This window comes from Hippopotamus amphibius, chromosome 4, assembly GCF_030028045.1.
Source record: "Hippopotamus amphibius kiboko isolate mHipAmp2 chromosome 4, mHipAmp2.hap2, whole genome shotgun sequence".
NCBI lineage: Eukaryota > Metazoa > Chordata > Mammalia > Artiodactyla > Hippopotamidae > Hippopotamus > Hippopotamus amphibius.
Genome location: NC_080189.1, coordinates 2,515,987 through 2,532,065, shown reverse-complemented (window position 1 = coordinate 2,532,065; position 16,079 = coordinate 2,515,987). Strand labels below are relative to the sequence as shown.

Here is a 16,079-nt window from a genome sequence, read left to right as displayed (position 1 = left end):
AACATTGTCATCATACCTTCCTTTAGTTCTTTAATCATGGTTTCATTTATTAGTTCTTTGAGCATACTTATAATGGCCAATTTGTCTTTCTGTTAAATCTGACACTTGGTCCTCTCACAGGCAGTTTGCCTGCCGTTTTTCTGATGGGTTGTGGGTTGTACTTTCCTGTTTCTTTGCATGTCTTGTAATTTCTTGATGGAAATTGGGCATTTTAGATAATATATTGTGTCATGTCAGAGTGCTGGTCTCCCCACTTCCCCACCTGGGGCTTATTGTTATTTGCTTGTTTATCTGTTTGGTGACCAGCTAGGTTTTAAGTGAGGTCTCTTCCCACCCTGCACCCCACTCTGGGCAATGGGAAGCTTCTGATGTCACTTTTCAGGGTGGCCACAGCCTTGGGCATGCTCACAGTCACCCTGGGGTGGTGGTGGTTTGGCTGGGCTCCTTCTGTCTCTTTCTCTGACAACACCTTCCACAGTGCCCTGGGGCATAGTTTGCTGTACAGACTGGCCAGTCAAATTCAGCCTCCTTTGATTGGATCTGTTCTAAGTGAGGGCCCTGGCCCCTGGTTCCCCATTTCTCTCTGGCACACTAGGAATCCTGCAGTTCAAGCTTTATCTCCAGTGACTTTTAGCTTTCAAATAACCTCTTTCCAAAACCCTCACTGTTTCTGAGAGCACCTTTTGGCTAGGACTCTTACGTACACTGTTCATAAATGCAGTCAGTTTCTCTGAGAGAGTTTTGGAGCTCTGTTGTTCTAAGGCTTGCTTTTCCCCTCTGGCTAACTGTTGAGCCCCAACTCTTGTGCCGTGGGTTGGGACAGTGGTGTACTTGTCTCTGAGTGACAACCTTGCTTTAGGAGCTGAGTGCCTGGGTGACAGCAGGGTGAGGGGGAGGGTGCTAGCCATAGCCCTAGATCTCCTTGGCTTACTTCTCTTGGTACAAAACGCCCACCCCACAAGCTGGGGCAGGGGTGATCTGGGCCCCAGTAGCATCTGTACCACAAGTGGGGCCTGGATGGAAGAAGGGAACCCCCATCTCTCACTCACACTGAGAAGTGAGCTTCAGCGCCAGGCAGGTTGGACAGGAGGAGGAATGCAGAGGTAGGTCTGTGTTCTTGCCTCATTGGTCTAGAGTGAATGGAGCTCTGCACTGGTCTAGAGTGGATGAGCTGGGAGGGGGAGGAACCAGTGGATCCTGGTTCAAAGACCACAGAATCCTGCAGCCGTTCTTAACCAAATTTGAGTAGATTTCTTGAATGAGTGTTTTCCATTTAATATATGTGTTTAGAATCAATTCCAGGGACATGAAATAGTCATTTCATTACAAATAATTTTCACCAGTTTCACGGAGAGTGGGTTGGTGGAGCTCCTCCTGATGTCATTCTGAAAGTAGAAATCCTCAAGGATACTAATTTTTTAATCTCTCTCATTCATTTTTTTTTTTTAAGCACCTATTCTGTTTGGTAGTGTGTGGTAGGAATTGATGTATTACCTTGCTAGAACTTTATTAGTTAATGGAAAAATTCCTGGAGCTTCATGATGTTTATATCATCTGGCTCCCCAAGGTAGACTTTCTGTGGAGGCAGATGTTGCTGCTTCTCAAGCCTCTTTGCTTGCATGTGTTCTAAGATGGGAAAACTTAAACTCCAATTCTTTGATTTTCCTAATAAAAATAAATGTGAAAGTGAGATAGATGTGGTGTATTTGTGAAATATACACGTAGTATGGAAAAAATAAAATATCTTAATATTTTCTGTATTTATTACATGCTGTAATGATATTTTTGATACATTAGGTTAAAATATTGTTAAAAGTTAACATGTTTAAATTTCATTTTCATTTTTAAAAATTAAAAAAATTATTTTAATTGAAATATAGATGATTTACAGTATCGTGTTAGTTTCAGGTGTATAGCAAAGTGATTCAGTTATTTTTTTTCAGATTATATTCCATTATAGGTTATTACAAGGTATTAAACACAATTCCCTGTGCTATACAGTACATCCTTGTTGCTTATCTGTTTTAGGTATGGTAGTTTATATCTATTAATCCTGTACTCCTAATTTGTCCCCCCCCTTGGTAATTTTGTTTCCTATGTCTGTTTCTGTTTACTTTTTAAAATGTGGACACTAGTAAAATTTAAAATGATGTACGTAGCTTGTATTGTGTCTCTGTTGTTGGTTAATTCTCTACGTTATTTCTACTACCCTTAAATAGGGTCTTTATTTTGATTAATTTGGAAAAATGTAAAAAATAAAAAAAGTAATATAAAAGTCTCTAATTTTTAGCAAAATCAGCAATTTCCCCCTTTTGTATAGTTGTAGTAAAAACGTACTCAAAAACCATTATTTTATGAAGAAAACATTTTTACTTAAATTTATGATTTAAGAAAACCTTTTCTGTCAGTGAGCTTTCATGCTTAATAGTGTTCAATAAATTGATTTTCTTTAGGTAGATATGTACTTTAAAATTGTTTACTTGTTAAAAATGGCTAAAGTATTTATAATTGTTGTATATGAAATTTTAGTATTTTAAAATGTCATGTCAGGAATCCTTAAAAGAAACAGGTTGTTTCATTATTTGAATATGCGTCTGTTTAAATTTAGTAAGACTGACTTTCATGGCCTCTCCCTCATAGATGATGACTTCGACCAGTTTGATAAACCTGGTGCAGAGCGTTCCTGGAGGAGGAGAGCTGCAGATGAGGACTGGGACAGGTAACATGCAGATTACACGCAGCATCCATGCTGATTTATCCCATTCTGTATTGAAAACAATGTGTTAGCTACTTATGCTCTTTCCTGAGTAGGCCTTTCCTTACTGGACTGAAGTAGGGCAGGGGTGGGCACTTCAGGTGGAAGGCTTTGTGGCTGGCTCCTACCTGAGGCCTGTGCTGTCTCAGGGCTGCCAGTGGAGCACTGGGGGTCTTATCTCTCTGTGTATTTATATAGTGATGATATTGACTTGGTGCCTCCCTAGAGCTATTGTTGGAGTAATTGTATGCCTACATCAGTAGCAACAGAGTTTCTGTTTTCTATATAACATTTGGCTAGACTTTAACATCGAAAGAAAATATTTTATTTGTTTATTTATTTGGCTGTGCTGCATCTTAGTTGTGGCATGTGGAAATCTTTAGTTGAGGCATGTGGGATCTAGTTCCCTGACCAGGTATCGAACCCGGGCCCCCTGCAGTGGGAGTGTGGAGTCATACCCACTGGACTACCAGGGAAGTCCCGACATTTTTGTTTTTTGAGAGAAGCTGTAACTCCAGTACTTATATATAATTACATTTTTAAAATGTTTAAAATGTACGTGTTAAAATGTACATTTAAAATCTGCATTTAATTTTTGTGGGGTGTGTGTGTAGTGGTTACGATTCAGACTCTGGAGCCAGACTGTCCAAACTTATCTACTGGTTTCTGACTTGATAGCAGGGTGAACTTGGGCCAATTATTTAACTTCTCAGCATCTCTGTTTTCACATTTAAAAAATGGAGAATGGTGTATCTACTTGATTGGGTTGTGTTATGGCAATAAAAGAGCGAATTTGTGTAAAACGCTTTGAATGATTGCTGGCATGTAGTACACTGAATGGGTGTTCGTGATTCCTGGAGCTGTGATTTGTGCATATTGCAGTCCTGTGCACTTAACGCTTCTGTCTCCCATCTCGCTTTCTTGTTTCGTGCTGTTATTGCCTTTGTTAGTCATGGAAACAACTATTCTCCAGCTCTGTACACTCCACTCATTTCCACCTGATAAAGTTTTCATTTATCTTCTTTTAAAAAATGATTTTGCTTAAAAAAGATAGGTACTGTAGTTATCAAAGACTGATTTCTTATTTCCATATCTTTGTCAGCAGAAGGCACAAATACTCTCTAGATTTTTGCTTATATGATTACCAACACCTGTTCATATTATGGTTTTAAGAGTTCTCAATTAGTGTTCCCTGGGCAAATGGTATTACCTTCCATTTTCAGTTATTTAGAATGATGCTCCAGAGGGGTGCTTGTTCTCAAAGGGACGCTTGTATTTTTTGGGTTAGCTAGAATCAAATTCTCAAATGCGGTTATTGTAAATATTATGACTAGAAAGCGTTTTCTCCTTACCCATGGAGAATGATTGTAACATTGAAGATACAAAAATTGTATCTGAAAGATGATTAGATGATTTGTGGATTGAACATGTTGGAAGAAGTTACACGTTACTCTCTCATACAGGTCCATGAAAGATTTTTTTCCATGAGCTAATTAAGTTCTTGTCCTGGGTCTGTCTCTGCTATGTGACCTTGAGCACATCATTTAATTTCTTGTCCTTATTTTCTTTATCTGTAAAATGATGGTATAGGTTTTATGTAGGGTAACTTAAAATAACAAAAGAGGTATTCAGTGCATGAATGAAATGATTTGTAGAGTTGTTTCTAGTTTTAAAAGGTAGTGTATAGGATTTCTGTTGTAACTTCATATGTGCATTCCAGAATATTTTGTCATTCTGAAAAATAGCACACTAGAAGTAAACATGGGTTTTGGGTAAAATAGTGCTCAAAACCTATAGATCCAATAGAAATTTATAACCAGAGCCCTTATAAAAAAGTAACAGTTGTAGTAAGAACATTGGTGCAGTTAAATCTCCATTGGCATTTGTACCTAGAATTGTGGTCTAATTGTGTTTCCTCCTTCTAGATGTTGGTCCTTTTAAAAGACAGTTTAGTGGTAGCCATCTTCATCAATTAAAAAAACATGCAGTGGGAAATGTCTTCAGGGTTCTCATCTGCTAAGGGTTTCTATTTTAAATTGTGAGAAAAACTGCTTCTGATCACATCAAGACATAAATATGCTGACAAAAAATTGCAGACAGCTGACATGGCTTCCATGTTATACAGAGATGATTCCCTCAGTTATTATGATTTACTTGAATGTCCTCATCAGCATTGATTTTTCGTTTTTTCATTTTTTCTGTTTTTGCAGTTAGATGAGTGTCAAATGGTCTTTCAGTGGTTTTGGTTTTTAATTTTCCTAATTAATGATGTTGGGCATCTGTCTTTTCCTATTTCATCATAGGTTTCAAAAGGTAAGAGAAAGCAGAGGTATTACTTGTTATAGTTTCTTCTTTTATGCATTAGTGAACAAGTCTAAAGAAGTTAAGATCTCATATTGAGGTGAAAAACTAAGAAGATTAGAAGTCTAGTGAGAGCCACTAGTTATAGCAAAGCCTCCCATACTTAAAGGACCAGATGTTCCCTATATATTTGAAAGTGTTTTTGTTATTAATAAAGGAAAATATAGCAAACTTCACATGAAAGTATCCAAACCCTAAAGTCCTGGATAAATTTCACAGTGGTCTATAAACTTTCCAGTGTGTAATAGAAATAATACATTGTCATGTCTCTTTTTCTCCACAGTGAACTTGAAGATGACTTACTTGGAGAAGATTTGCTATCTGGCAAAAAGGTAAGAAATACAGGTCTTCCTGAAATTAAATGATAATTATTTAATTGCATTTAAAATATAGGAATCCATCTTATGCATAGGATGTGTTACTGAAAAGTTGCGTATAGATTAAACTTTTGTGAATTGAATTAGTTTTTAAATGCACAAAGAGTTGACTATTTAATCTATTAGCAGATTCTCTGATAACATAATTCAAGCAGTAAATCCTTTGAAGCAAATATTTTAGTTCCTACTATGCCAGGGCATTCTAGCAGGTGTTGAGTGTGTGAAAGCGGTAACAAAACTACCACTTGCCTGGAGGGAACTTAACATTTGGTGGTTAATATTTTGCGTACTAGATTTGGAATTTACTTTTTGGAAGTATTCAGAGATAAGCATAAAAATAAACATACTCAAATATGACACGTGTTCAGACAAATAAAAATAAAATCTAGTGTAGGTTTTTCTAAACTTTTTTCCTTAAACTTTTTTGATCAAGTAAAAACTTGGAAGCAGTTATGTCTGATGTGTATATCTACTTTTATATCATGTGTGTATGTGTATATATGTAACTCTACCAACGTATTTTGAACATTATGAAAAATACGTTAAAAATAGAAATAAAAAGCCGAGGATTAAATACTAAATTTTTATTTTACTTATTAACAGTTTAAAGACACTCGTTATTCTCACTAAGTATCACTAAGTATCAAGGTAGCCTTTTATGCTTAGTGTTTTTAGTCTTCCGATTGTGATGGCTCCTTACTGTCAGCAGTTACACTCAACCTCATTATACTCTTAGGTGACTGGGTCACGTCAGTTGTCTGACTTATCGGATCTGAGTAGATTTTCCTTTCCGTCTCGTTTATGATTTAGTTGATGAAGGTCCAGTACTAGAAGAAGTACCAGCTCTGCCATTTTCCTGTAACTTACTCTGTTGCGTTAACATCGTCTCTAATACATGAATTTGCTGTAGCTGCTCTCCTTTCTGTGTCCTGTTTCTTACTGCACCATAGGCCTGCAGGTGTCCTGGCTTTGGCCTCCCCCAACCTCTCCTCCTTTAAAAAGTGGCCCTGTCATCACCCGTGACACTGTAAGAATTAGTTCTGTTACCTGTAAATCCACTTGATAATCAAGTGACTGAAAGTGAAAAACCAGTGAGAGTGCCCTTCAGCTCGCCCATGTTGAGCTCCCCTTTTGGCTTTAGGATGCTGCATGTGTGGTGTGATTCAGGGGCCAGGGCTAGTCCTTCCTGTGCCACGGTCACAGAGGGGAGAGGGGGACTGTGTTCTTTCTGACTCAGTGAATTAGTTTGCACATCCTTGAAGTGCACTCACTGTGTTTGGGAGTCCACTACCCTAATGTAGACACATTTTTCCTTTGTAATTATTTAAAATGCTTTAGTGAAGAATACCAGTTAGATGTTAAAATGTTTAATTGTAGTAAAGTGAAGGTGGCTTGCTACCCTTGTACAAGCCTGTGTTTCTGTCAGGGAGCCCAGCTGGCCCTGATGTTTTCACAGGCATTCACAGCCACTTTCTCTTATTCTTTTTGCCCTGCATTCCCACAGATCACCCTGAGCAGAGTCCTTCTAGCTATTCCACCCTTGCCTGAGGAAACATTTCACTCCATTTCATTGGGATATAGTAGTTGAAAATCAGTTTTGGCCTCAAGGATTTAGTCTGGCTCTCCATTCCAGCTTTATCAGTAAAGTGGGTATTTTGGTCTTTTTTTTTTTTTTTAACTGAAGTATAGTTGATTTACAGTGTTGTGTTAGTTTCAGGTGTACAGCAAGGGCCTCTATTCTTTTTTTTAAAAAAAGTTTTATTTATTTGGCTGCGTTGTGGCATGCCAGATCTTTGTTGTTGAGCAGTGGGCTTCTTTGGCTAGAGTGTGAGGGCTCAGTAGTTGTGGCGCGTGGGCTTAGTTGCCCCACCACATGTGGGACCTTAGTTCCCTGACCAGGGGTCGAACCTGCGTCCCCTGCATTGGAAGGCGGATTATAAACCACTGGACCACCAGGGAATCCCCTGTAGTTTGGTCATTTTGGTCATTATTTTGTGCCTCCTGTGTCTATTACTCATTAGGTTCAGAACCGACACAGAAAGTTGAATCCTCAGAACTCAAAAATGTAAGATTTGATTACTATCAGGGACCACCGCAACATATATTCTCTTTTTTGTTTGGTGTATTATTTATTCACTAATTTTGATAGATATTTAAAAATTTAACTGAAAAAACTCAAGGAAGCAGCCTCTTACTGAATGAAATTAGGCTTTTATTGAATTATTTTTTAAAGATTTCCTGTGCTTTTTGTTTAGTGATCCGAGCAGCTAAGTTTAGGTTCTCCTGTAGTGGACCTGGCTTATCCCTGTTAATGGATGACGGATTCCGTGGGCAACTGATAAGAACCTAATAAGATTGATATGTTTTGGCTTATATCAAAACTACTGTAATGAAGAGTATATATAGACGTTTGAGAAACCTAGGTTTATAAACTATAAAATGCCAGGAAAAGACTAGTGGTTTGTTTCTTTAGAAAAGCAAGTCTTTCCTCCGGCCCCCCCCCCCAACCCCCCCTTTTTTTAACCCCTTGTGTGTCTATTGTGGGGGAGTAGTAATTTGCTTATACCACAGAAATAATGTTAATAGCGTGAGAAAGTATGACCTTCCCCTCCTTAAATCTAAGAGGCTGGTATATATTTAGCGTAATAAAACCTGGAATGGTAGAAGTTTGACCAGTTGGCAAAATCACTAGGCTGCTTCTGTTTACCCATATGATGAGTAGACAAGCCTGTCAAGAACAGAGAGGGGGTCTAAGTTAGTTGCATTTATTTTCATGTGTTCGTCTATACTGGACAAACTGGAGTTTTATTTTAGTCCCTTACCATTTCAGTTGGTCAGTCTAGTTGTCTAAAATCTGCTTATTTCTAAAATTCCACTTTTCTTCCTTTTTTTATGTTAAATGTTGTCATATCTTAAGAATACCATTTTTTTTGTATGATAAGAAAAAATTACTTGTTTACAGGATGCTACCAAAGGACTTTCCCCTTTTGTTAGTGTTTTGGTAATTATGGCCATTATGCTTGCTGCTTCTATGCTTATTTGACTGTGCATCTAAAATTAGTCTGGGGTAGTTAGCTAGTATGCTGTATGTGGAGTCTTGACTGTCAGCTGGTTATATCAAACTGAGAAAACTTTCTGAATGGCAAATGTTTTAATAACAAGGTTAGAAACAATCCAGTCAACGTAATTTTGCACTTTTGTAATAAGTCTTTTTTTATGAAAGTGACATGCGTTAATTAGATTTCTTACTTTAATTAGAATCAGTCGGATTTGTCAGATGAAGAGCTGAACGATGACCTTCTGCAGAGCGACAACGAGGATGAAGAAAACTTCAGGTACTCGGTATTAGCTCCTTCGCAGTGTCCTTTACGCTTCTAGTGACTGATAGGTAGTTATAGTGGGATGTAAACGATAATGTGGTCCTGTATATTTAACATAGTATGTTCTAAACAGGATATTAATATAACTCTTTGATGTGGAAGCCATATGTGTTTTTCTATAACTAGACCAACGGTTTAAAATCGGTGTTGATCTTGCACTTACTGACCTCTGTGAGCGCTGGTAAGTGCAGGTTATAAAAGTTCAGTGCAGGTATGTACTGCTCTTTAAAGAATTCCTTTATTTGGATGGGGGTCAGTGACCTCAGACTCTTAATACTGCACCGCCATAATTGCAGTTTGATGTTACTACTTTTGTTTCCATTTTAGGCAGTTTATTTATACGTATCTATTAGTTGAATTGCCGTTTTGAAAATTACTTTGTACTGTGCTTTAGACTCTATCTAGTTGACTATATGAATATAATTGTTTTAGTCTGTTTGTGCTGCCATTACAAAGTATCAAAAACTGGGTAGCATATAAACAACAGAAATGTATTTCTCACAAGTCCTAAGGGCTGGGAAGTCCAACATCAGGGTGCTGGCCTGGTTGGGTTCTAGTGAGGACCTCCAGCCCTCTCATTGTGTGCTCACGGGGCTGGAAGGTGTGAGGGAGCTCTCTTTGGTCCCTTTCATAAGGGCACTGATCCCATTCATGAGGATCCACCCTCATGACCTAGGACTCTCCCAGAAGCTTCACTTCCAGACACCATCATGTTGGGTGTTAAGATTCAGTGCATGAATTCTGTGGGGTACACAGCTACTCATTGCATGGCAGTAAAGAGTATCTTTCTGTGGTTGACATCGTGAGCTCTGTTACAACAAGAGGAGGAGGTGTTTAGTGTACTCTGTTAGGTGGAATAATTTTTTCAATTTTATGAGGAAAGATTTATTATGAAAGTATAGAGACACTTGCTTATAAATGTAATTAACAAGTATATGCCATTTATTATTGAGCTGTAGATTTTATAATAGGTTTTCTAACATACAATAATTTTTATGGGTAATAATACGTTTTAAATTAATTTATTCTACCACCGATTTGTTTCCCAGTTCCATTCTATGGCACAATTATTATATTTTGATTTTTGAGTTAGTTACATTGTCCTTTAAATAAGCCTTTGGAATTTTTTTAGCCATATAAGGTCTTCAGGTGTACGTGGCATGTTCAATTTTCTGTTAGGATTGGATACTTAATATGTGTAAGCTTAGATTTAGCTACAAACCTTGTGTTTTAAGTGTTGTTTATTATGTATCTGAATTGTTTGACATTTAGCTGTTGTGTTTTAACAGGTGTAATATTATTTTCATAGTTTCATAACTGCCTTCGTTTATTTTACTACGAAATTAACTTTTTTTTTTTTGAAATTTCTGACTAGTGTAAACTTTGTTTAGTTGAACATGGAAATGTATTTTCACGCAGATTTTTAATAGTTTGGTTTTTTAAATAGGAGTTTATAGTTTGTGTCATAGATTTAAAAAAGAGTTCTTAAAGTTCCTTCTTTGACTTTCTGTTTATAGAGTAATATTCCTAGTTTTACTTGAATGTCTTAGAAAATAGATACCACCCTTTTCATTCTGAAAGTTAGAATGAGATGTCTTATTTGCTTTCAGTCCTGAACTTTTGCCAGGTAGACCTGTTTCTCGTGGTTGATCTGATTCTTCTGGTCAGATAACCTGCAGCTGATGATAGTAGGGGCACTCCATGCAGTAGGAGCCTGGTGCTGGCCCCGTACACGTATAGCACGCTGAGCTCTGCTGTGTGTGGCAGGAGTCTGTGGTGCTGGCTTAGTATGTAGCGTGTTGAATTTTGCTTTTAGCCATTGTTGTAGTCAGTGTGCATTGATCCTTCACTGGAATTAACTTTTCACCAGTCTTTGTAGCAGTTAATGTATGTGATGATTTAGTTTTGAGCTCCATTCCACTTGCATGCCTTTCTTTGTATTTTTGTCCTCTCTAGTTCTCAGGGTGTCACAATTAGTCTGAATACCACATCTGGCATGGTCACATCATTTGAACTGTCTGACAACACTAATGACCAGTCTGGAGAACAGGAGTCCGAGTATGAACAAGGAGAGGATGAACTTGTTTATCACAAATCCAGTGGATCTGAACTGTATGCTCACGAGTACCCGGAAGAAGGACAGTATGAAGGCCATGATGCTGAGCTGACAGAAGACCACATCGAGTATGTGGAAGAGCCGGAGGAGGAGCAGCTGTACAGTGATGAGGTGTTAGACATCGAGATCAATGAGCCTTTAGATGAATTCACAGTGAGTCTTTCTCCTTTGTATAGCCGAAGATAACATGGCTGCCTGGGTATAGGTTTCTAGACTGATTTGAAATCTATTTCCCTCCCCTGGGAGGGAGGGAAATTAGACCTTATTATCACTGTCTGCCAGTTTCTTTATCTGAGCTATGACAAAGTTTGTGTTGACAGCTTGTTTGGCCAGAGGTAATGCTCCTTTGTCATTCTGGAAGGCTGCACAGAATCGTGACCTTGAGGATTGCACCCTAAGGAAGAAAAAAGCTTTGTGTGGTGGAGATACACTGTCAATTGTTAGAAGTACTTAATGCAGAGCTTTTATCCAGGCTTTAGACAAGATCTGATAAAGTCCTTCTAAGGTGAAAAGATTATTGACCTGCTAAAGACATCTTTAAGGTGCTAATATTCCAGAGTGATTGATGTCCTGTTCATTCATCCTTTTTTGTAACTGAGAACTGTCTAAACATGAATAAAGAGATTGGAGGTTAGTTTAGGAAATGTCACACACAATTTGTTATCTGTAATCAGGAAGCAAAGATTGTGCTGATTTTTATTTCAGAAAGGTGGTTTTGGTAGGTAGCTTTTTATTTTTTTAGGTTGAACTGTCAAGAAAGAAAAAGGTATTAGTGAACGATTGCTCATATGTCTTCCTGATTGATTATTAAGAGAGGTTTGTTTTTGAAATAAGCGCTTAATGAAATTTGTGTTGGAAGGGCATCATCTCCACAGGTGCAGTAGAATCTTAGGGTTTTCAGGATGCTGGGCTCCACTGAGTGCAGTGTCAGCAGGGCTTTTGGGATGGGGTAGACGTGTGTAGAGTTAGGGCTAGAGCTCTGCCTTTATCTCTTTATGTTTTCATTCAGAGTAAGGAATTTTTCATTTGAGAAAAAGTGTGTGTGTGTCTAGCTTTGAAAGAGATTGTTTACACAGAGCCTTAGAATATTTAGTTCCAGATACAGTTGTTTATAATCTCAGTAGTTATTTTTCAGATTTGATTTTTTATATATTTATTTTTTTTAATTCTTCTTTTTTTTTGGTTGCACTGGGTCTTAATTGCGGCAGGCATGCTTCCTTAGTTGCGGCTTGCCGGCTTCTTAGTTGTGGCATTTGAACTTTTAGTTGCGGCATGCATGCAGGATCTAGTTCCCTGACTAGGGATCGAACCTGGGCTCCCTGCATTGGGAGCGCAGAGTCTTAACCACTGCGCCACCAGGGAAGTCCCAGGTTTGATTCTTTTTGAATGCTTTCTCAATGAAAACATGTTTGTAGTTTTGGTAAACAGAATCGTGCAAAAGGCATCATGGGCTCTTGTTCTTTCGATAACTCTGTAATGGTTTGTTTTGGTAATAAATTCTTCAGTAGTGTGGACAGGTGCTCTCTGTTTACTGGTGTGTTTGTATACTATGTTAAAGTGAGACACTATAATTTAAAATAATTCTTAAAAATTAAGCCATGGTCTTTTCAAGATGTGCCCAGTTCCTCCCTGGTTAGAGCGTTTTATTATTTCTACTACTCATCCCTAAAATAAGGTGGTCAGACAGTCATATCCCTTGTAAATTTAACGGCTCAACAAATCTTTACCAGTGTCCAAGCAGTGGGGACATAAGTATCGCTGAAACATGAAGCATGGCCCTGCCTTCTGTGAACTTAGAATTGAGTGGAACAAATCATACTGTGGAACATGCTCCATAGCACTTAGGAATGGTCACGTGAGAGGCGTCTCTCGCTCTGGTGTTCTTGCAGAGATTGTTGTAAAGAGAATTTCTAGTAAGTGAGGAATTTTCCCTCTTATTTTCCAAACTTGAGGTTACATGTAGGACCCTCGTATAAAATCCAGCTTAACTATCCAACATCTTGTGCCTAAGATTCAGGTATTGACAAGAAAAAAATGTGCAAATTCAATATACTCACAGTACTTTTCCACATTAAAATAAATTTTTTCAGAATTAAAAAAAATCTTAAAGAAAATTTACTTAGAAATTCCAAGTGTTCAGATATTTTCACAGAGGTGAGTTGTCAAGTTTGAAGGTGAAGTGAAGTTAAATGTCTTTCTGTGAGTGGTGTCAGCTCACCTCAGTACACTCAGCTTCAGCCGCACTCATTCTTTCCCTTCCCTGTTTCTTTAAGATTATTGGTTTCTTTATAGCTATCACAGTGGTGGAATCTGGCACTGCCTCTTCTTTGCGAAGAGAAGAATGGACTTAAGCTGTGAAATCCTTTTTTCCAGCTCTGCAGTGTGGGCTTACTTTCTTCTTAGGCTGTCACTGGTGCACAGATTAACTAGTTATTCATTATTAGACTAACGAACATATGAGTGGATTGCATCCCTGTGAGTCCCAGTGGTATTTTAGTTTATTAAATGGCTTATTTAACTGTGGTTCATGTCCCAGTGAGGACTTGTTAACTCGTACTCTAAAGCTGGACTTGAACTCTGTACTGATCATGAGTGTGTTCTGTCTACTTGAGCTCACACATAAGGTCACAGGGAGAGTTTTTTGTGTATAACTGAGAGTAGAATCATAAAATCACAGAATTTTACAATTGGAAGGGACACTTTTACATATGAAGAAACTGAGTTTTACCATAGAAAGTTGGTAGTAAACTGGTTTTCTTTCCTGTCATACTCAAAACAAGTTTTTTTGAGTTTTGCTGTCCTAATCTTGAGAGTGAATTGGGATTTGATATAAAAACTTGTATTCTTGTGTTAGGAAGAGATGTATATTGTCTGTTATTCAGTAGACTATTAGAACATTGTTAGGTGATCTATTCTTTTGAGCACAAGCAGATTTACTTAGTGCCTTCAAAGTTAACATCGATTGAGATTTCATAAAACATTGTTCTGTAGAAACAGTTTCGGAGGGTGAGGTATGTAACAGATAGCAGGGTTTTGTCTCCCAGTGAGAATTTGGTGATGTAGACTATCCTCCATCGTCTGCTGGCTGACAGTTGTCATTAGCATTGCATGGCCTGATTTGAAATGACAGTTCTGCTCTCAGTGAATCATGGGTAGTAATAGTTGCTCCTTTAGGTAGGATGGTAACAGGTTCTTTTGGAAAGTAAAATGCAGTGTGTGTGGATGGTCTTGAGAGACAGTTGTGGGACTGTGGTGGTCTGTCACCTTGAGTGCAAATGCTGTACTTTGTAGTGAGGCTGTTGTGCACTGTGCAGTAGGCTGTGCAGGTCTCGCAGCTGGTCCGCTCTTCCTTCCTGCCTTGTGACCACCTGTTGTTCACTTGAGCTGGAGACCGGGGAGGCTGGGAAGTGCAGCTGCCCTGGAGGGGATCAGACCTTGTTACTTGCAGTGATACATGTCAGAGCCCTTCTTTCCTTGCAGTTATTGTTTCTAGCCAGCTTGCCTGCTTCCTTCCTTCTGCCCTCAGGAGGTGCCTGCCTGCTGCCATGCCTTTACATTTCATGCAAACCTGGAATCATCCTTCTAGTTCAAGGGAGCGGCTGATGGAGAAACATTCTAACGTGTAATTTTAACACAGCTCCGGTGTTGAATTGCTGTACTTCTGTTGACTTCTGTTGCTATAACAATGGTTTGAGCTGGGCATGATTCCAGCTCCCGTACTGCTACTGAGCTGCTGTGTGCACGCACAGGCACACTTTCTTCTTAAGATTACGTTTCCTTAGTGTTGATTTTAAGAAGAGCTGTTTGTCAGGGCCCTTGGAGGTTGAAGCAGAGTCCGTGTCACTCCCTGTAGCGATCGTTTGGCAGACTGCGCTCTGCTGTCATTAACACTCAGGGGAGGTCCCATTCTGGTTTTGTGCTTAGTGCTTTTCTGCTCAGTCTGGTAATTGCCATAGTAAAATTTGCTAACATAACTAAGCATGAGTTATGAAGATGAAAAGTGCTTAAAAACCCCAAAGCTCTATGAGAAGAACTTATTTTCTCTTTAATGGCTGTTAGGATGAAGAATACTTGCAGGCTTGTGGGCAACAAGGGATGAAAGAGCAGGAAGACTGTGTTGCTGAAGAGGAATTAGATGAGATTACTGATTCCCATGTTGCTCCTGAAACTGAAGAGGTATTTGTTCTTCTTTTAAAAAGAGTCCAAAAGTTTGCTGGGGCTTGTTTTCGTCCAGATTTAAAATGAGCATCTTTTTAACGTTAGTGAAAAGTTGATACATCTCTTCTTTGAGTGCAGTTGAGGAAAAAACCCTGAGCTTTCTAGAATCTTTGGCTAGTGAATTCTGATGAGCTGTGGTTTCCAGATAGCTGTTCGCCCTTTGAATGTTGGAATGTTTTAAACGTTTTGTGGGGGAATAGAAATCTTTTGAAATGTGCAGTATATGTTAGTGCTTTGAAAGGAGTGCTGTAATTATCTTAAATTAGTTAATGTTAATTTTGACCATTATTCAAAAAATACTGCAAAGTTCCCTGGATTGAGGTGCTGTGTTAGGTGTTGAAGAAACAAGGATGATTGAGAAGCTTGGTTCTTGTGCTCAAGGAGTAACTCGCAGCCTAATATAGGGGAGAGAAGAGGGCAAATTCCAGTGATGGAAACGTAGATGTAAAACCTCCCAGAAGAGAGGCTCAAGTACATGCTTTAGGAGCTCACACAGGGGGCCTCTCTGGTTGGGTGTGTGTCTTGAGGATGGGGAACTGGGGTGGGATGTGTTGAGGCATTATGGAAGAGGTAACCTGTGAAGTAGGTCTGGAAAAATAGATGTCTTCGGGACAAATAGAGGTGTGCTGTGAGACAGAGGCTCATACATTCTGTTTTCCAGCCTTAGAACTCGACCCATGGGCCAAGCGTGTGAGCCACGAAATCATTCTATAGACTTAGAATTTGTTGGTTTAAAATTTCTTTTCCTTATTTATGTTTTTTCTTAGTTATTTTCCTTAATACTTTTCCCCAAGAGATCATGAAAAGTGATATTTCACCGCCTTAGGTCATTTCCTTTAGCTCTACACCAGTACTTTGGAAACTCAGTATAC

General features: G+C 38.6%; 1 protein-coding gene across 10 annotated transcripts in view; it reads left to right on the top strand.

The window, feature by feature from the left end:
• RBM33 (RNA binding motif protein 33) overlaps positions 1 to 16,079 on the top strand; it is a 123,097-nt gene that overhangs the window by 11,264 nt on the left and 95,754 nt on the right. For 7 of the 10 annotated variants that reach the window (XR_009053085.1, XM_057730525.1, XM_057730530.1 and 4 more), the window contains exons 2-6: positions 2,641 to 2,719; positions 5,400 to 5,448; positions 8,752 to 8,828; positions 10,830 to 11,142; positions 15,049 to 15,165. Coding sequence is in view for 8 of the 10 variants with exons in the window: in XM_057730525.1 (XP_057586508.1) it covers positions 2,641 to 2,719; positions 5,400 to 5,448; positions 8,752 to 8,828; positions 10,830 to 11,142; positions 15,049 to 15,165 (635 nt within the window). In the remaining 2 variants the exon portion in view is untranslated. The remainder of the gene's footprint in view (positions 1 to 2,640; positions 2,720 to 5,399; positions 5,449 to 8,751; positions 8,829 to 10,829; positions 11,143 to 15,048; positions 15,166 to 16,079) is intronic. The other 3 variants (XM_057730529.1, XM_057730527.1, XM_057730532.1) reach the window with 2 other exon arrangements.